This window comes from Phacochoerus africanus, chromosome 3, assembly GCF_016906955.1.
Source record: "Phacochoerus africanus isolate WHEZ1 chromosome 3, ROS_Pafr_v1, whole genome shotgun sequence".
Lineage (NCBI taxonomy): Eukaryota > Metazoa > Chordata > Mammalia > Artiodactyla > Suidae > Phacochoerus > Phacochoerus africanus.
The window spans coordinates 121116174-121138095 of NC_062546.1; the positions used below are offsets into that span (position 1 = coordinate 121116174).

At 38.2% G+C, this 21922-nt stretch overlaps 1 protein-coding gene across 3 annotated transcripts in view; it reads right to left on the reverse strand.

The window, feature by feature from the left end:
• TNKS (tankyrase) overlaps window positions 1–14347 on the reverse strand; it is a 170317-nt gene extending 155970 nt beyond the window's left edge. For all 3 annotated transcript variants that reach the window (XR_007133998.1, XR_007133999.1, XM_047772555.1), the window contains exon 1: window positions 13621–14347. Coding sequence is in view for 1 of the 3 variants with exons in the window: in XM_047772555.1 (XP_047628511.1) it covers window positions 13621–14293 (673 nt within the window). In the remaining 2 variants the exon portion in view is untranslated. The remainder of the gene's footprint in view (window positions 1–13620) is intronic.
• Window positions 14348–21922: the final 7575 nt, after the last annotated feature.

The window sequence follows — 21922 nt, forward strand, 5'->3', positions numbered from 1 at the left end:
GGCAGCACACCCTTTGACATCAGTCTTAGCAATATTTGGTGAAAAAGTTCTACTTGAAGAGAAGGAAACAAAAGCAAAAATAAACAAATGAGACTACATCAGACTACAAAGTTTTTGCACAGTGAAGAAAACTAGCAACAAAACAAAAAGGCTACCTACTGAATGGGACAAGGTATTTGCAAACCATATATCTGATAAGGGGTTAATATCTAAAACACACACAGAACTCATATAACTCAACAGCCAAAAAACAAACAACCTAATTGCAAAATGGGCAGAGGACTTGAATAAACATTTTTCCAAGGAAGACAAACAGATGGCCAACAGATACATGAAAAGATGTTCAACATCCCTAATCATCAGGGAAATGCAAATTGAAACCACTATGAGACATTACCTCACACCTGTCAGAATGGCTATTATCAAAAAGACAACAAGTAACAAGTGTTGGTAAGGATATGGAGAAAAGGGAACCCCTGTATAGTGTTAGTAGGAATGTAAACTGGTGCAACCACTATGGAAAACAGTTTGAAGATTTCTTAAAATCAAAATAAAAATAGAACTACCAAATAATCCAGCAATTCCACTTCTAAGTATTTTTCCAAAGAAAACAAAAACACTAATTCAAAAAGATATATGCACCACTATGTTCATCCCAACATTGTTCACAAACAGCCAAGTATGGAAACAACCTAAGTGCCCATCAACAGATGAATGGATAAAGATGCTACACACACACACACACACACACACACAGAGGAATGTTACTCTGCCATAAAATGGGGAAAATCTTGCCATTTGTGACAACATGGATGGATTTAAAGGATATTATGCTAAGTGAAATAAACCAGACAGAGAAAGACAAATACCATTTTATTTCATTAATACAAGGAATCTAAAAAACAAAACAAATGAATAAACATAGAAAAACAGAAACAGAATCACAGGTACAGAGAACAAACAGGCGGCTGCCGGTGGGGGGGGGGGAAGGGGGTGGGGAGATGAGAGAAATTAAGAGGTACGGAATTCCAGGTACAAAATAAATGAGTCATGGGGATGAAATGCATAGCACGGAGAATATAGTCAATAATGATATAACACCTTTGTATGGTGAGAGATGCTAACTAGACTTACCATGGTGCTTATTTTGTAATGTATAGAAGTATCAAATCACTGTGTTGTACACCAGGAACAAACACAGTGTTGTGGGTCAATTATACTTCAAAAATAAACAGGAGTTCCCACTGTGGGGCAATGGGTTAAGAAGCCAGCTGCAGCCACTCTGGTTCGATTTCCGGCCTGATGAAGTGGGTTAAAGGATCTGGTGCTGGTGCAGCTGTGGTGTAGGTTGGAACTACCGCTTGGATTCAGTCCCTGGCCTGGGAACTTCCATAGGCCACAGGTGTGGTCATAAAAAAATTAAACAAAGACAAACTCATGGAGAAAGAGATCAGATTTGTGGTTACCAGAGATGATAGATGGCAACAGGAGGAACTGGATGAAGGCTATTAAAAGGTACAAAGTTCCAGTTTTAAGATACAACATGACAAATTCAATTAATGCTGCTCTAAGTTACATATGAAAGTTGTTAAGAGAGTAAATCCTAAGTGTTCTCATCACAAGGAAAAAATGTTTATTTTTCTTTTATTTTGTACCTATATGAGATGATGGATGTTCACTAAACTTACTGTGGTAACCATTTCATGATGTATGTATGTCAAATCATGATGCTGTATATCTTAAACTTATACAGTACTGGAAGCCAATAATATTTCAATAAAACTGGAAGAAAAAAATCTGAATCACACACCTGTATCTTGGTTGAAGTGCAAGAGACAGACTCAAAATTAGGAGTACCTAGCAGAGCAGACCCATCTCAAAATGATGGGTAATTTTAATTCTATTAACTTTCTTGCATGGGCCTACCTTCTAAGATTTTTTTTAAAAAGTTTTCAGTTTTACTGCATTTAATGAAGGAAATTACAAGTCACAGTGTTATTCCCTAACTTGGGGGTTGGGAAAAATCTTGTGATATATTCTTCAAACATGTCAAGGGTTTCCTATATACTGGGTTATATTCATGCAGTCCAATATACACAGAACCATAGATACCTAGTAATAGATTCCTGCTTACTTTGTAGGAAATGCTCTATGACAAAGAACATATATTTTCTATTTAACATTCAAAGTCATTACCTGCTTCCTTTTCTAATTTCAATTTTAACTATAATAGCCTTTAAATAAAGAACTCTTTTACACTTCATTAGATCAGAAGTCACTGTTAAGCAACAGCTAGTATATTCCTGTTATTTCCAAAATAACAGTTTAGAAACAAACTACATAATGACTTGTATAAAAGCAATGAACTTGCATGCTTTTCATTTGTCAGAGTCAGACTCTGATTAAATTTTCCATTTTATAAAACTTGATTTAGAAAGGAAAACATTTTACTTAGGTAAAAAGAAGTACTTAATTAGCAAGTACAAGTTAAGAATGTATGTTTTCCCTAAACCTATCAAGAAATCACCAGAAGCAAAAGGGTAAGAGACAACCCCCAGATTCCAGCTAAAAACAAAACAAAACAAACAAGAACAAACAAACCAAAAAACCCTATAAGAAATCATTCCTCCTCGGGAAGAAAAAAAAAAATGACTGTGTGCCTTAGTGGGAAAAAAAATGACTGTGTGTCTTAGCTTAATTGTGGAGGATCAGTTTTCCTGGACAGAAGATAGGTCGGAGGAAAATGATCTGTGTTCTTTTCACTCCTCAACATTGTCACATCATCCCCTGTGCAATTGTGGAATATGAAAGCAGTATCTCCAGCACACCTCTAGCCAAAGGAAAAGGGGTAATATCAAGGTAAGATATTGGAACTTGGCTGGAATAGGAAGCAAATTACAAGTGAACTCTCAACTAGATAATTACAATGAAGGTGACAGCACTCAGAAAAGAGTCAGTGAAATTCTGAACAACTAGGGTAGAATCACCATCCAGAGCTCTACCCTGAGGTATGTTCCAATTTGCCTCAAACCATCTAGGAAACCAAAACCTAGAACACAGGTTTTCACCAGCCCTAGGCCCAAGACCCATCAAAACTCATCCTCCCATACAAAAGCAATACTGGCCCAAATAGTTGGTTCCACGAGAATACAAGCTCAGAGCAGGAAATAATAAAATGTCTGAGGAGTGCAAGTACCATGAAAGAACAGCAAAATGAAAGTAGAATTAACAGACCCCCAAAAAGACATTTAAAATTGGCAAATTAAATGTTACTAGAGAAAAACTGGAGAATACTGAAAACCTGAGAACAAAAATCTATCAAGCAAAACCAACTGGAAAGACTGTCATAAAAAATATAATAGGGGAAATAAAAAGTATAATAAACTGACCGAGTAATAATGGAAACAAAGAAGAAATTAGAGATAAAAACGGGTTGAAGAACTCTCCCCGCAAAATACGTGGAAGGGATAAAGAGAAGTAGAGAATGAGAGGAGAGAAAGGAGAGACAGAGGATGGGAAGAGAGGAAAGATATATGTAGAAATAATGGCAGAACTTGTTACAACTAAAGGAAAATGTAAAATTTCAGAATAAGAGTTCATGAAGTATCAATTTGGACAAAAAAAAAAAAAAAAAAAGCAAATGCCCAGACTCTACTCCACACCAAAGGAATGAGAAATGGTGATAGTGTGGCCTAGCAACCTGTTTTAACAAACCCTCCTGGTAACTCCAATGCAAAGTTTGAGAACCATAGCTTCAGTGCTCCTGCAAGTTTATAATCCTCTTAAAATTATATGTAAAATTTGGTGCTTAAGTATATATTTTTGGGGAGAATTCCATACCTATCATTAGATCCTAAAAAGTATGTTAACAAAATTAACAGCCATCTGCATTAGCTCAGCAGCTTCCAAAGTGTGGTCAGGAAATCCCTGGTGGTCCCTGAGACCTTTTCCGAGGGTCTGAGAAGTCAAAACCGTTTACAAAATAGTACTAAGATGATTCTGGCTTTCTTACTGTCAAGACAGTGTTAAGTCCATGATTTTACAACTTCATGTGTTGGGCACTGTGGAAAATGTACTCATGGTGATCATGATGATGCAGAAGCAACAGTAGGTAAACTTTCAAATTGTTGTGACTCCCATATATTTCATTTACTGTTCAAAATGGTTTTTTTCTTGACTATGTGTCCATGAATCAAAACAAACAGCAGTTTATCTTTAAGATTTTCCAACAATCTGAAGTCATCTTCTAGAGAAAGGAATTGACAAAATATCCTTCTTCCATGAGTCAGGTTTGATTATGAGGTTCTTCAAAGATTACTTCCAATCACACTTTTGATGTTTAATTAGCAACTAATCAAAAGATCAGAGTCCAATATTCTAATAATTGCAAATGTTTCAAAAGCCTACTTAAAAGCACGGTCTCAATCAAATCCTAGTCATAATATTTTAATAGAGCAGCTATATGCAGTTTTGTTGTATTTTAAATGCTGAGGAAAAGAGCTGGAGGAAAAGATGTCAAAATGACAATATTAGCTGCAATGGGGAAGTGAGACGATAGACTATTTTTCACTGAGCTTCCCAAAATGTGTACAATTACTTTTATTTTCAGAAAACAAATTTGAAAAGGCAGTAACAACTGTCAAATTATAAAAGGACTCAAAAGAGTTGACTTCTTATTGCTATCAACTTCTATTTGAGTAGCATGGGTCAAATGATTTTAGGACAGTCAGGTATGGGTTTAAACCTGACTTCATCACTTAACAGCTATGTAACCTTGGAGAGACATTACCCTGAGTCTCGAGGTTTCTTCGTCTGTGAAACAGTTAAAACCTATTTCCTCTGGTTGCTGTAAGGGTTAAATAAAATAACATAGGGAAAGCACAAAATTCACTTGAAAGCATTTTGTTATTTTTATTAGTTTTACCATTATTAAGCAACAATATAAAAAAAGTTTATTTATATGCCAACAGAGCAGTGAAAACACTTTTAAGACAAAAGGTCTGGACCAATACATAAGAATTATTATTGATACATTTAAGAAAGTCAGAAGATCAGAAATCAGAAGTGTTACAAAGTTCACCTGCTCAAATATTTACAGCGTACATCCTATGAAAAAAATTCACTGAATTAAATTCTGTACTTCTCTTACTACTTCCCTCAAATTTATCTGCTTTTGTAAAATTTCAACAAGGTAACAGCTGAACTTTCCTACTGTAAAATTTCTGCAGATTTTTTTGGGAGAGGGGGAGGGCAATTACATTTTTGATAGCTTGCTAAAAGCTTTCCAATTAGTCCAAAGGGTTTTTTGTTTTTGTTTCTCTAAATGAGAACATTTTACCCCAAAGACAAAAAGAATACCTCGGCGTATCTTCTCAAGATATTAGAAGAAAACCACTAAAATGTATTCATTAACTGTAGTCCCATTTCTTTCTAAAAAAACAAACTTCCATAGTTAACATGAAAACAACCTGAGTTTTGGAGATGGAGAACTATATATCTTATTTATTAACAAGTTGGATGAGAATGTCAGATGGTTTCTACGGCTGGTTGATATATCAGAATGAAGGCATCTGATCTTTGTGGCTCATAATACATAACCTAATTTTTCTAAAGTATTATAACCAGGCATTAGCTGGGCATCAGGAGGGTTAGGTTATTTTTAAACCATACTTGATATAGGCACCTAGCTTTAAAGGTTTTTTTTTTGGTTTTTTTGTTGTTGTTGTTGTTGTTTGTCTTTTTGCCATTTCTTGAGCCGCTCCCGCGGCATATGGAGGTTCCCAGGCTAGGGGTCGAATAGGAGCTGTAGCCACCAGCCTACGCCAGAGCCGCAGCAACAAGGGATCCGAGCCACGTCTGCTCAAAGCAACGCCAGATCGTTAACCCACTGAGCAAGGGCAGGGATCGAACCCGCAACCTCATGGTTCCTAGTCGGATTCGTTAACCACTGCGCCACGACGGGAACTCCACTTTAAAGATTTTTGGTCAATTAGTAAAGAAAACAGTATTTTTTCAGTTTGAAATTAAAAATTGTCTGCTTTATTTTTTTTCAACCTACTGCACAAGAAAAAACTTTTAAGCCAACACAAACAACAAACAGCTGCCACCAACCATTAGTTTAATTTGCCTTATACTGAAAAGGCAAAAAGGAAGAGAAAATTTACATCACTTTATTTCTCTTTTTTCTACAATTAAAACAAAAAAAAAATCACAAATTTAAATTGTATAGTGAGCTGACACATTCCAAAATGATAGCTTCGGAAAAAAAAAAATTTAAGCTCATACTAATTTTATTCTGTTAGAATTATCCTTTTCATTTATTTGTTTACTTGTTTTACTGTCTGTCTCGCCCTTGGGAGCTAGGATTTTGTCATCTTTTTTCTTTCTTTCTTTTTTGGCCACACCCATGGCTTATGGAAGTTCCTGGGCCGGGAATCAAACCCATGCCACAGCAGTGACCCAAGCTACTGCAATGACAGTCCCAGATCCTAAACCTGCTGCACCATAGAGGGAACTCCTAATTTTAATTTTGTACACATATTCCTGAACCAACAGACAAAATAAGTTTCCACTTGACAAAGCAGCTCACTGTAGGGAGAAGCAATACTGGACATCTAATGAAGCATTTTAAAGGAAAACCCAGTAGGCACACAAAAACAAAACACTCATAACTTTCCTCAATCACTCAAAATCAAATGACTTTTAGAAAATGGACCTCAGAGTTATCTTGAGCACACAGGCTTTAGTATAGATCCACAAAAAACCCATCCTACTCAATTCTCACTATGAATCTACACTGATGATACAGGGTATTAGGTCCCCCAAGATCCAGGCTACATTCCACCTTTCTGAATGTTCCTGTAAGAAGAATAAAGAGTAAAATTAAAAGGACTGAACTCATATAGAGTGTGTCCTCTGACCACAATAAAATTAAAACAGTAATCGACAATAAGCTATCTAGGATACTCCAAGAATTTAGAAACTAAACACTGCATTGCTAAAAAATACAGGTCAAAAAAGAAATCACAAAGGAAATGAGAAAATATTTCAAACCAAATGACAGAAAAAAAAAAAGACAATACAAAATCTTAAAATTTGTGGGGTGCACTAATTTATTCTTTTAAATTAGAAAAGTCTAAAACTAATGACCTCAGGTTTTACTGTTAAAAGCTAGAAAATGAAAAACAAGCTAAATGTGGAAGGCAGCCTCCTAGATGGCGCCCAGTGATCCCAATTTCCCAGCATACTTGATCTTGTATAAACCTCTTCCATTGAGTGCAAGCTAGACTACTGAATTTCTTCTAACAAAAATAATACAACAGAAGTTAATAACACTTCTAAGATTAAAATTTTAAATTAAATTTAAATTTAAAAGACTCTGGCTTCCACTTCCTTGCCCTCTCTTGCTCTCTTACTTGCTAACCCTGATAGCGGTCAACTGCCATGTTGTAAGCAGACTCTGGAAGTGAGGGAGACCTCAGTTCAACAACTTACGGGAAACTAACTACTACTTGAATGAGTTTGGAAGCAGATCTTTCCTCAATCGAACTTTCACATAAGACCATAACTAGCCCACATCTTGAATGAAGCCAAATGAGAGACCTTGAGACAAAGAAAATAGCTAAGCCGTGTCCAGATTCCTGACCTGAACTCCTGAACCACAGAAACTGTGAAATGTTTGTTATATTAAGCTGCTAAGTTTTGGGGTAGTTTCATTCATGTTAGTAAATAACAAACACAGTAGCTAACACAGTAATACTTTATTAATTACTAATATTAATGATGCTGATTTACCCAACAAAAAAAAGGAGGGGGCTTCATAAAAATATATAAATGGCAAACACATGAAAAAAATCAGAAAAAATGCAAAATAAATCCAGAATGAGATACCACACATTCCCACCAGAATGATTAAAATTAAAATATCAGAGAACATTAAATGTTGGCAAGATATGGAACAACTGTAGCTCTCACACATTGTTGATGGGAATGTAAAATGGCACATCCACTTTGGGAAAAGCTCTGGCAATTTCTTATAACTGAACATTTATCTGCTCTAAGGGCCAGCAATTCCAATACTAGGTATTGGCCCCTGAGAAAGAAAAATCCATATTCACAAAAATAATTTTACAAGAATATTCATAACTGCTTTATTCATAATAGCCCCAAACTGGAAACAGCCTAAGGGTCTAAAAGTAGAAGGGATAAAGCAAATGCAGCATACACATATAATGAAATACTCAGCAGTATAAAGGAACTACTGAAACGTGTTATAACATCAAAAATATATTGAGCAAAAGAAGTCTTTAAAAAAGAAAATATTGCATGATTCCATTCATATGAACTTCTAAAATAGGCAACTCTGTATGTAGGGGAAAAAAGTCAAAACAGTATCTCTGCAGGGAGGGGAGGAAAAGGAATTGAGGGAAGGAGCATGAGGGAACTTTCTGAGCTTGGGACTTTGTATAAGGATTTGAGTTACGTAAGTATTTGCATTTGTCAAAACTCAGTGAATGCATATCTAAGATTTGTATGGGTTTTACATTAAAAGACTTACAGATACTGAACTCTAGGTAATTGATATACATATTGGTGTATTTAGGGGCAGCTGCACAGATGCCTACAAATAACACATCATTAAAAAAGATGGATGAAGGAAAATATAAGCAGATAAGTATGTTAACAGAAAAAATTTTAATATTCAATACTTTATAGAAGTTTTTCTTTTTTCTTTTGCTTTTTAGGGCTGCACCCTCGGCCTATGGAAGTTCCCAGGTTAAGAGTGGAATCGTAGCTACAGCTGCCAGCCTACGCCATAGCCACAGCAATTCAGGATTCTTAACCCACTAAGCAAGGCCACATCCTCATGGATCCTAGTTGGGTTGGTTAACCTCTGAGCCACGAAGGGAACTCCTACAGAAGTATTTTTAATTGATAGAAGCATTCCTCTATTGTGGAACAGTTGCTTGTTACCAACTTCTTATTATTAGGAGATACTTTTATATAACACCTTACATATAACTAATTTGTTCTTTAAATCATTTGCTTCCAAAGAGTGGTATCATCAAAGTTCTATATGAACTTAAAAAAAAAAAAAAAAAGTGCTACCTTAAGCAAAGCATAAGGTTTTAAGAAAACATTAAGTAAAAGACAATCCAGTTTGGACCCAACATTTTTAAATCTAGGAAGATATTTATAAAACTAGTTCCTTTTCTTCTATTACCAAATTAGACCTTTCCTAAACCCTGAGGCAAGACATTCGCTTAAAAGTATAATCAAGAACCTTGTCAGACAATGGTAAGTAGAGCAAGATTCCTATTCCAGGACTGAAGCATTCTGACTCATGTTTTATCCATTGATGGGCAGTAGTTTAGAGGACAAAGTGTTTTTTTACTAGAAGCTACATTTGTACAGTGATGGGGGAAGGGAGCAACAAGCACAGACATGCTGAAAAAAACCAGGAGACAGGAATGAGCCAGGCAACCCCTATATGGTTAAATGTGTATTAATATAAACACCACTCATATAAAAAGAAAGCATAAAACCACTGTACATATTTTGCTGGGTTTGATACTAAAGTAACTTAAATTATATATTCTAATCCAAGCCATATTAATTAACTACCAGGAAGCTTGTTTCAAAATTTCTTCAATTTAAAGTAAATACTATGAAGTTTCAGAATTCAATGCTTTGTTAAAGACTTCATCTGAACTTTTCTTTTAAAAAAGAGTCCTCATTAGAATATACTGACCTTTTAACAAAAACGTGTTGCTACTAGGACCTGAACCAAGGGAACACATCACTCTAAATTGATGCTATTTCTAAAGTTTTGACTACTGTTCTTTGAACAGTGGGAAACCAGAGTCAATGACCTTATCTGTAGAAGAAAAAGTCTTATATAAGCTCTAGTCAACAATAAACGACCAGATAATTTTGATATGGCCATCTTAGGAAGGCATTTGAAATAGTACTTAAAGAGTCTGTATCAACAGTGAAAACTAGGAGTTCCCGTTGTGGCTCAGTGGTTAACGAATCTGACTAGGAACCATGAGGTTGCGGGTTCGATCCCTGGCCTCGCTCAGCGGGTTAAAGATCCGGTGTTGCCGTGAGCTGTGGTGTGGGTTGTGAGTTGCTGTGGCTCTGGTGTAGGCCGGCGGCTAGAGCTCCTATTCGACCCCTAGCCTGGGAACCTCCACATGCTGCGGGAGCGGCCCTAGAAAAGGCAAAAAGACAAACAAAAACCAAAAAAACAGTGAAAACTGAAGATAGTGTTTCCAACTGTGGGCAGGGTGATTCCATTATTAATACTGGAGCTATATTTTATTTTATTTTTTTGTCTTTTTAGGGCCACACCTGTGGCATATGGAAATTCCCAGGTTAGGGGTCTAATTGGAGCTACAGCAGCTGGCCTAGGCCACGGCCACAGCCATGACAGATCTGAGCCTTGTCTGAGACCTACACCACAACTCACAGCAAAGCCAGATCCTGAACCCACTGAGTTGGGCCAGGGATCAAACCTGTGTCCTCATGGATGCTAGTCAGATTGATTTCCACTGAGCCACAATGGGAACTCCTCTAAGCTATATTTTAAACAAATAATTATCATGGTCCAAAATAGGATAGAAAGGATTCTTAATTCTGCTGGAAAGAATTACGGTTACTCTTGTGTTAATTTTTTTTTAAGGCATAAAGATTTAAATATGACTTCATTCCACTGCAATGAAACATAAAAACAGTTTCATTTCATTCTACAGAACTATACTCATTTTTAAATGGAAATAAAGGCAATAATTAACATATTTTCCTTCCCATTTTGCTTGGCTAGCTTGGACTCATTCTTTAAATACCTGCTTTTTTAAAAAAAAAAAATCTCTTTATCTAGAAAGTCTTCTTTAAATTATCTAAAACCGGGGCAAGAGAATCTACTGCCTGCTCCAAAAGAGAGTACAGTATACTTCTCCCATCACTCTAAGTTACATAGCCTGTGGTGTTTTATTGTTGTTGTTGTTATTTAGTTTTCCCCATTACACTGTAAGCTCCATAAGGGTAAGGACTATCTGCCACTTCAAAACTGCTTCAGTATTTAACACCTGACCTATAAATAATAATAGACGTGTGGAACAAAAGAACTACAATTTTTAAACTTTTCTATTCAAGAAACTGTACCAATTTCCTACCTTTAAAACAGCTCATCCGTGACATTCAGTGACTAGCATTCTAACCAACTAATAGTCAACAGAGAATTTTTAACTACCCAGCCTACACAGGACAGAAAAGACTAGATTTAACAAAGCTTTAATGCTATAAACACAAACATGAAAGCAGTAAATTGACTATAGGGTTTTTATACCAGGGGAAGTTTTACTGTTTTTGTTCTGTTTTCCACACTGAACTAACAAAAATTATTATTTTCCCCCTAAAAAAACCAGTTCAAGATTAGGGTCTTAAAACTACAACATAATTACAGGACTGTTCTACTGTTTATCTGTGTATCTTATCTGGTTACACATAAAACTCTAAAATAGAATAAAAAGTAACTATTGTGGCAAACAGAAGAGGTGAATTTGAAGACAAGCACTATTTTAAGTGTGGCTAACCCTAAATGAGTACATTATTACACAAATTAATATAACTATCATCTGTTAGTGATTACTAATAAAGTATGGCAAGAAAAAACAAGATTTGTGAAACAATGTGTTAAAATAGTCAAATTTGGAATAAAGTCTGCAAAAGCAAACAGTCCCACTTGATTCATTATGGATGGATATTTCATTTGGCCCAAAGGAAAAGATATGTAAGTTCATTTCAAATAAGCAACACCCCTGAGCATGTATCTACTTAAATGGAAGCCTGTTTATGATTCAATTCACTACAGTCCTAACAGTAGTGTCTATATTTCAAGAATGGATCCAGCAATCTAATAATGATTTCCTGTAAGCGTTTCTCATATTGCTGATCATGACTCATTAATGGGATCACAAACAGCAGCGTTTGTAAGAAAGGAAATGGAATAGGATATAAAATATCAGAGTACAACACATGTAGCAAGGGAAAGAATTGTTTCCTGAAACTTTTGATTCAGTTTGTGTGTGTGACAATGTAAAATACATTGTTAGGAATAGGTATGGGCTGCAAAAGAAAAAAGAAAAAAAAAAAGGTGTGAACACTACCCTTAGAGCATATGACCTCAATTACCTCTTCCCTCCAAACACTGCCAAAGTAGAAACTCATCACAATTACGCTCAAAAAAGCAAAGTGACCTTAAAGGAGATATAGATTATACTGTTCAAGCCTTCACAAACTCTAACATCAAACTGTCTGAGTTTAAATCCAGGTCCCACTACTTCTGTGTGAACATAGGCTTATTTAAGCAGTATGTGCTTCATTTTTGTCATCTGTAAAATGGGAATAAAAATATTTTCCAAGTTGTGGTAAAAATAAATAATACATTTAGTAAGTTCTTAACATATGCTTACCATTAACAGAACAAACCGAAAGAGTGATACATATTAGAAATACAGCAAGAAACTTAATAAAAGCTTCGGTGTATTATCTTTGATGTGTATGTGTGTGTGTTGCTTTTTCATTTTATCTATTTCTGTATTACATGAATTTTATAATGTACGTTCAACACATATTTCTAATGTAACGTTTCTAATGTACACAATATTATTACCTTTACTTTAAAAAATATCAATAGTAGGTGTCTAGGCAGTGAGATTAAGATCCTTTTTGTTTCATATTTCTTTGTATTTAATAAAGATACATTAAGCGTTTTAAAATTAGTCAACTACTTGCTCAAAAAACAAAACAAAACAAAACCCCCCACAAAAGTGTATAGTGGTCCAGGGTTTAGGAATTAGCATTCTGGGGGGAGAAGTTACCTGCCAGATGCTTCTCACTAAATCCCCACACAACCTTAGTATATTATTTTTGCCCACGAGAAAACAGAAGCAACAGAGATAAGGTAAACTGCGTTAGGCAACTACAAATAGCAGTGTCCAGAACTTCAAAGCCTATATTTCTTCTGCCATCATATAATGCTTCCAAATATTTTTTCGGTTGTTTCATATAGGCATGTCTTGAGCTACCCAATTAGACTGTAAACTCCTTGAAAAGGAGGGAAAGTTTCACTAACTTCATTTATGTATCCCAGGGGCTCACTAAGAGGTAAATACTTGTTGAGTCACACTGAACTTCTTTTGGTCTAACTGTCCTCATGGGACATACTCTTGTAAAAACGAAATAAATTAGCAGACAAATGACAAAATCACTCTAAGACTGTTCAAATCTAACTTTATTCCTACACAATCGGAACTAAAAAAGTTTAAGTATACCCATATCCTGAAACTACCACTAAAGGAGTTTGGGGATGGGTACAAGGATTACTGTGCAAACACTAAAAAGAATGGATTCACACACACCCCTACCACGCCCCCGTCACCCAGGCACTACCTAAAGAAAGGAACCTCTAGTCTTCCCAAGAGGTGCTGATGACCCATAACCACGCCTCCACTGTTCCATCATAACTTGTTTCCTTTCCCTACCCGGACCACCCCTACCACCCACTCCCCGGTCCCAACGTCAAAGCCCTTAATAAGCAATTCAAAAGTCTCTGACCTGCAGCGAAGTGCAGGGGAGAAGATTTCCGGCCGGCCATGTCCTTAGCATTCACGTTTGCTGCGTCCACCAGCCTCTTTACCCGGGACACGTCCCCATTGCGACAGGCCTCCAACAGTTCCCGGAGGGCCCCGCTCACTGCTGAGACCCCTGGCCCAGGTCCCGCTGTCCCAGGCCCCAATGTTGCTGTGGTGCTAACTCCGGCCGCCTCGGGGCTCTCCGCCAAACTCGATCCGGGGGAGGATGGAGAGGAAGAAGAGGAAGAAGTCGGGGAAGAAGAGGACGACGGTGAATTGTTACTGCCACCGCCGGCTGGATTGGGAGCGACACCGACGGCAGATGAGGCGGAAACCGCCGGGACCACTGGAGCGGCGGCGACAGTACAGATTGTGCTGGTGGTACTGCAACAGCTGCTACTGTCAACCGGGTCCGGGGATCGGGGCCTGTCGGGCGGATCCCGACTGCCATCCCCCTCCGGCAGCGCTAGGCCGTGCCGCGGGGAGGCGAAGGGTGCCAGGCCACCCACCGTAGGGGAGGCTGGGGTAGTCCCCGGGGCCAGGCCTGGGCTGAGTGGGGGGGGAGGTGGCGGTGGCGGCGCCGAAGCCCCTGGGGCGGGCTGGAGCTGTTGTTGATGATGGTGGTGATGATGCTGAGAGCGACGCGACGCCGCCATCTTCAGACTCCCCCAGCACTGTCACTGCGGCAACGGCCCCACCGCCCGCCCTCACTTCCGACTTCTGGACCAATTAGCACCCAGCGCACAGGAAATGATGCTAGGCAGAGTGGGCGGGGTCAAGTAGCGGAAGGGAAGTATTGGGAGCTCCGAGCGCCGCCGCGGGAGGGGCGTGGCTTGTGACTGCGGGGGGGCGGGGGTGGTCTTGTGACTCCTTGGCGGGCCGGCTGGAAAAGTTTGAAAGCTGGAACCGGCCTAGGCCTAAAAATGGGAAATTTTTCCTGCATTTCTCACGTTCAGCCTACTTATTTTGCTCCGTTCCATCCTGTTGCCAAGTCTCCTTTGGTCTTCTTTGTCTTGCTAAAGAGCCTGGTACTGAGGTGGAACTTTGCAAGGTGCGTAGGTGTCGTTTCTCATCTATCAAGTGTCCTCGTCTGAGAAAGGGACTCGTATCTAGAATTGTTAGCAGGATTAAGTGAGCTAACATATATAAAGTGCTCTGTCCCTTAATAAAGCACAACTATAATTAGCCCACTGGTAAATTTTTTTTAAATGCAGTCTCTTCCCACCCCCACCCCACCCCCACCCCCACCCTCCAGTTATTCCCTTGGTCTCTATACCCCCTCTCCATAAGATTTCCTACTTTATGTACTTCCTTAACGCCCCATTTGCAAATGGTGGTTCACATTGCCAGGATTGGAATTCAGACTACCAGAAGGAGCTGTGTAAATTTGGGCAAGCTATTTAAATTAACCCCTCTGTGTCTCAGGTTCCCCACTGCAAAAGGGAATTGATAGTTCAATAAATGTTAACTATTACAATTACGGGTTTTTCAGTTCTCTCTGTAGTTTTGTTTCTCACCTTAAGCTTGACTCAGATAATTACAAATATGTTCTTTTTTTTTTTTTAATTCATTTTGGCTGAGCTTCTCTATTCCTGTCATCCCTCTTCTCTCTCCCTTCCAAACTAAGAAAAAACCTGACTTCTCCATCCATCACTCACCTTCAGAAGCCATCCTTCAGCAACTACTTTTTCTTTTTTTCCTCTGCCTATACTTATTTTTTTGTCTACCATCAGAAGAGATGGATCAATGAATGGCATAATCTCGTAAGGTCTCCATTTCCTGCCTTCTGTTTAATAGGAAACTAGGCATTATGGAAGTTTAGACAAACAGCATTATTCCAAGAGAGTAGACACAGATGGAGATTGTGTCTTAAGGAAAGCTCATTTTAAATGAGTCAAGTAGAAATTTTGATTGGGAGAATACTAAACTATGTGATAAATTGTCCTTTGACATATTCATTATTAAATGTAATTAGTGTGATGCTAATATTCCCATCTAAATAGGTAAATTTATTTAACACTACCATCTAAATACAACAAAGTCAGGAACATAATATTATTGGTGGATACTTATTGTCATTTAATTAAAATTATCCATTTGTTTTATAAATTTGGGCCATTGTTCACATATTGACAAATGTGTGGCTGGATAGGAAAACTCTATCAGTGTGACTAAAATCTGTCCACAACATACATTTTCCTGGTTTTGAATATTAATGCACAACACGAGGTAGCACTGAGGAGTATGGGTGAATCAACATGATGCATTAGATGTCCACAACTCACTCACCTTGTGCCCCCCTGTCTATGACCTTCTCCCTGAGTGGGAGGCATAAATAATTATCTCACCTAGCATCCTGATGGCCAGTTACTCATAGATCACCAGAAGCAGTAATGTTCGTCCTAATTCAAAATGGATCTATTACATCTTTTTATCAGTACCAAATAAATTCAGAAGTTTTGGAGGGATAGAGATAAAAAAAGCTGAATTGCCTAAAACTATTCTACTGGTAAACTATGTCTGAAAATGCATTCAATCAATTGGAAATTGCTTCTCCCCCTGCCACTGAAAATTAGTAAAAGTACTTAACATTAAGTATTTATAATGTTTGCGTTTATATGGACTAATGTTGAGCTCTAAACATGAAAGACCAGATATCATTACCTAATCTTTTATAGCTAAACACAATTCCGTGAGGGATGCACTGTACCCTCATGAAAAGAGCAAAGCATATAATAAAACAAACCTGGGCTTGAATCACATCTCTGATAATTCCTAGTTGGCTAATCTTGGTAGCTGTGTTTTAGATCTGTCATTCTAAAATTCTGATTTTATTGTACCATTGCCATGAGGAATAAAAGACCTAGGTGTTTTGTAAGCACATCTTGATTGTTAGTTTCATGATCTTATGTACTATGCATAAAGTGTTGATAGCCATTATTGATAGCTCTCGCCTCACAACTTCCTTTATAAAAAAGATAGTGACAAAGATAAATATTCACTCTTTTGTATGTAACTGGAATCTTAAGCAAAGAAAAATCAGGTTTAATTGTTTCCTCATCAGAAAATTCGAGATTCCTTACAGGCCCTTTCTCCAAGAATTACTGTTGACCATCATATTTGTGTAGCATCTTACTATTTTCAAAAATGTTTTCAGAGAAATCATGTCCAAGTGATATAAAAACATGAGCCCATAGCACTCTCTTAAGCCATATTGTTGACACAGAAAAAGGAGTGACCAACTCAAAGGGTGCTCATCTTCTGGACTGTGTTGTGATGTTTGTTTTTCTCCCCATGGGACACACTTTGTAAGTTACACAGTCTCCATATTTCATCTAGACTCGATGTGGCTATTCCATCCACATGCTTCCCAAAGATCTGCTCCAAATTCAGGTTCACTGGTAGTGTCTCCAATTTACAAGTCCACTTATTCTTCAATGCTCTATGCCATGCCTCTTCTGCAACCACAGCACAAGCTAAAGCTATAATTTGGTGGAGGCAATGCTATTTCCTCAGCTGGGGCTTAGAAGAAGATAATATCCTTATGTCAGAAATACTGATGGTGCAAAAGGCCCAGATTTCTCTATGATGGTATTACCACTCAGCCGAAAGAGTGTTTAGCTGAAGTTTCATCCAGAAACTCAGGAGAATCTTTTCTTGTAAAGCCATGGGGGCAGGGGGCAACAGTTTCACCAGCTGCAATCATGCTAACCTCATTGTATCAGAGGAAATTTTATTAGAAAAGCAAAGCAACTATTGCAAGGCAGGAAAGTTACAGTAATTTAAAATCCCCTATATATTAGTTTACTGGCAACCCCCCGTTTAAATTTTCAGCTGCTTTATATCTTTTGCATAGCACAGTCCTCTTCATGTTGTTCACAAGACATCTATAGTCTGCCATCTGATAACTTGGATTTTCTCCTGATATGGCCTATACACTACAGAGTAGTCTCTTGAATGAAGAAATGTTTGTTGTAGGCAGAGAGACAGTATAATACAGTAGTTAAGACTGGACTCCGCATTTAGACTGCTTGGGTATGAATCCTAGTTTTGTTACTAACTAGCTATGCGTAATTAAAGAATGGCCCATCCTTCATTTTAACAGGGGTAAATAAAACTTATTTGCTTTGTGGTTAAAAAATCTTTAAATGAGGTTTCCTACTCAATACATTCTTTCCCTTGTAAGCATTTTTCCCAAAATAATTAAAATCGTACATATATACTGTGTTAAGGATTAGCATATGGCTTCCTCACTCAAAAGAGATAAACACCTGCCATCCTCCCAGGTCATAAAGTTTAGAAAAGTTCCTAAAAGCGCTGGAACGTATTGACGAGGAATGCTATAACTAGCCACCAATGCATATGTAATGATATAATAGCTCAGGAAACTTTGGGTGTAGCCAATCAGAATAGGGCTGAGGCTGCTGCAAACCAATGGACTGTGAGGCACACCTGGAGGGCTCAGCCTCCCCAGTCAAAACACTGGGCCAGCTCACCAAGCCTTAATGAACTTTGATCCCTCTGATGGTCTGATGGCCTGCAGACTCCCACAGGCTGACCATGAGCCATTACCAACCCCCAGGGAAGACTGGAGCAAAGACCTCTGGGGGCAGAGACACCAGACCTACTGGCTGGGAGTAAGCAGCAACCAAGGGAAGGAGAAGCACATCCTGGAACAGGGGTTCTACCCACTTCTCTACTTGCTGACTCCTCTTGCTTGCTTGCGTTGCTGTCTGGCTTGTTGAAGGAAATAAATGAGTAAGAGCTGCTTGAGTTAAATGGTGCCTGTGTGCAATTTCTTTTGCTGTTGCCCACTCCTTTGTGTCTTGTCTTTGTTTTGATGATGTTGGTCAGAATAAAACACTGAATAGTTCAAAAGTAATGCAACTTCTGAAAACCTATCTGTAAAGTGGGGATATTAAATAAGAGTTGTGAGAAATATATGACTTAATATATGCCAAGTGCTTGGAACTGCTTCTGGCACATGCTAAGTGCTATGTAAATGTCAACTGTTATTATCAGAAACTGGAGAAGGCCTCTGGTATGAGACACTAAAGTTTACCTGGGAGAGCTGACTGGTTTTGCCTGCCCAATAATAAAGTTCCTTTTCACCTAGTAATGTTGATATCTATATCATACCTACTTCTTTTGCTTTACAGTGTCTTAACAAGATCTAATAAGCTTGGAAACTGAAAGGAGAAATGAGGATATTCCCTTCTGGCTGTAATCATGGTGTGAGGGAGGTGGAGACTCTACAAAGGAAGGCTCCTCAGCCTGGAGGTTTGCAGGTTTCTCCCTCAAAAGATCCTGCTCCATAGTACTGAGAAAACACAGTGGCCGTTGTGTGGGAGACCACCACAGCTGCCTCAAGGGAAGCCAACACAGTCATAGTTCTTGAGGTCACTGGGATCGGATGTTTACAGAAGTCTCCCACAGAAGATGAACTTACCACCGTAAGTCACCAAATATGTAAGAAGTGCCTATAGCATGAGAGAAAAAAGGAAATCCAACAAATTAAAGACCCTATATCAGAGAAAACATACTAGAACAATCCAACGTTTATTTCTCTATCTTTATTTGGGGCCGTGGTAAGCTGAATAATGGCACCCCAAAGTTATCCATGTCCTAATCCTTGAGCTCTGTGAATATGTTACCTCACATGGCAAGGTGGGTTCAAGGTTGCAGATAGAGTTAAGGTTGCTAATCAGGTGACCTTAAAATAGGGAGAGTTTCTGAAAAGAAGACAGAATGGGAGAAAATAGTTGCAACCAATGCAACCAATATGAAATTAATTTCTAAAATATATAAACAGTTTATACAGCTTAGTATTTTTTAAAAAAATCAAAACTGGGCAGAAGACCTAAATAGACATTTATCCAAAGAAGTCATACAGATGGCCAAAAGGTACCTGAAAAAATGCTGAGCATAGCTAATTATTAGAGAAATGGAAATCAAAACTACAGTAAGTTATCCCCTCACACAGGTCAAAATGGCCATTATCAAAAAGTCTACAAGTAATAAATGCAGGAGAGGGTGTGAAGAAAAGGGAAGCCTCGTACACTGTGATGGGAATGTAAGGTGTTGCAGCCACTATGGAAGATAGTACAGAGGTTCCTTAAAAAACTGAAAATAGAGTTACAGTGCCACTCCTGGGTATATATCCAAAAAAGGCGAAAACTCTAATTCGAAAAGATACATGCACCTGAATGTTCATGGTAGCGCTATTCACAGTAGCCAATACATGGAAGCAACCTAGGTGTCCATGAGAAATGAATGAATCAAGATGTGGTGTTCATACACAATGGAATATTACTGAGTCATAAAAAATGAATGAAATCATGCCATTTGCAGCAGCATGGCTAGATCTAGAGATTATCATACTAAATTAAGTCAGACAGAGAAATACAAATACATGATATCACTTATATGAAGAGTCTTTAAAAATGATGCAAATGAACTTATAAATAAGAAACCTTTGGTTACCAAAGGGGAACTTGGGGGGAAGGGATAAGTTAGGAGTTTGGGGTTAACAGATTACTACTCTATATAAAATAGATACACAACAAGGACCTATTGGATAGCATAGGGAACTATATTCAATATCTTATAATAACCTATAATGGAAAAGAATCTGTGAAAGAATATGCGTATATATATATATTATATAACTGAGTCATTTTGCTATACATCTGTAACTTAAATCCACTATACTTCAATTCAAAAAAAAAAAAGGGAGATTTTCCTAGATTATGTTGGTGGCCTAATGATAACAGTTCCTAAAAGAGCAAAAGGGAAGCAGAAAAAGAGGTTGCAAGTGATGCAATGTGAGAATGACTTAACCAGCCATTGCTAGCTTTGAAAATGAAGGAAGGGAGCCCCAAGCCAAGGAATGTGGGGAGCATCTAGAAGGCAAAGTAAGGAAATAATTTTCCCTTAGAGCTTCCAGGAAAAAAATGCAGCCCTGCCAACACCTTGTTTTGAGCCTAGTGAGACCCTTGCTGGATTGGTGGCCTGCAGAGCTATAATAAAGCTGTGTTGTTTTAAGCTACTAGATGTATAATAATTTGTTATGGCAGCAATAGAAGATGAATAGAGGGCTTTGGAAAATCAGCTGATATGAAGCTTCCAGCCTGTTTCTGCACATGACAATAGTCTGTAGTTGCATAGTGGCTGCCACTTGGTATTGCCGGAGGGTAACTATTCTCTGCCATTCCTCTTGTTGATTTATATCTAGATGGCTTTACTCAGTTAAAGATCTGGCCCCTATAGGCACTGGAGTGTTTTTCTAGATGCCAGGTGCCGTATCAGGCAATGATTATGAAAATGAATTAGACCTAGCCCTAAATGTTGAATGTTTATGGTCTAGTGATGCAGATAGATTCAGTAACAGGATAATGTCAGTATGATGTTGTAAGTAGCATGTTGTACAGCAGGTAGCCCAGCTCTGGGTGAACATTCAAAAGGGAATGGTCATGTATCAAATAACAAGATCCTAGCTTCAAATAGCAGCAGTATCACTATGACTATACAGTATTCCCTGCACATATATACATGATCTATAGTACTTTATATTTTAAGTACCTATCTTCATCATTTGATTTAATTTTCCCAATAGTCTGTGAGGTAGGTACTATTTTCAGATGCATTGCACAGATGATAAAAGTAAGAAACTGAAAATTTAGATGGCTTGCACAAGGTCACATGACTGTTAAGTATGGAGCCACAATTTGTTTGCTATTTGTTTTTGTTTTCTTTTTAGGGCCACACCTGCTGCATATGGAAGTTCCCAGGCTAGGCGTCGTATTGGACCTGCAACTGCCAGCCTACACCACAGCAACAGCAACGCCAGATACGAGCTGCGTCTCTAACCTACACCACGCTCACAGCAATGCCAGATCCTTAACCCACTGAACCAAGGCCGAGGATTGAACCCCTATCCTCATGGATACTGGTAAGTTTCACTACTGCTGAGCTACAACAGGAACTCCTGGAGCCACAATTTGAATCAAGGTGTTTTGGCTCTGGTGTCTGGGCTTTTAACACCTACCCTCTACTACTTTCTATAATAACTCCAGGACCTTTCCTTGTATGCCAGGAGTGAAATTAATGCCTGTGCACACAGTGAGACCCAGGTTTCCTCTGGAGCTTCATCTTGCACTGATTTATAGAGATACTAGTTTTCTTCAAAGGTAAAATAACTCCCTTTAGCCCCAATGTTCTTAACTGGTTGTGTCTTCTAACAAATGGCTGTGCTTTAAGGAGGCATAGAAAGTAGCCAGACAGGT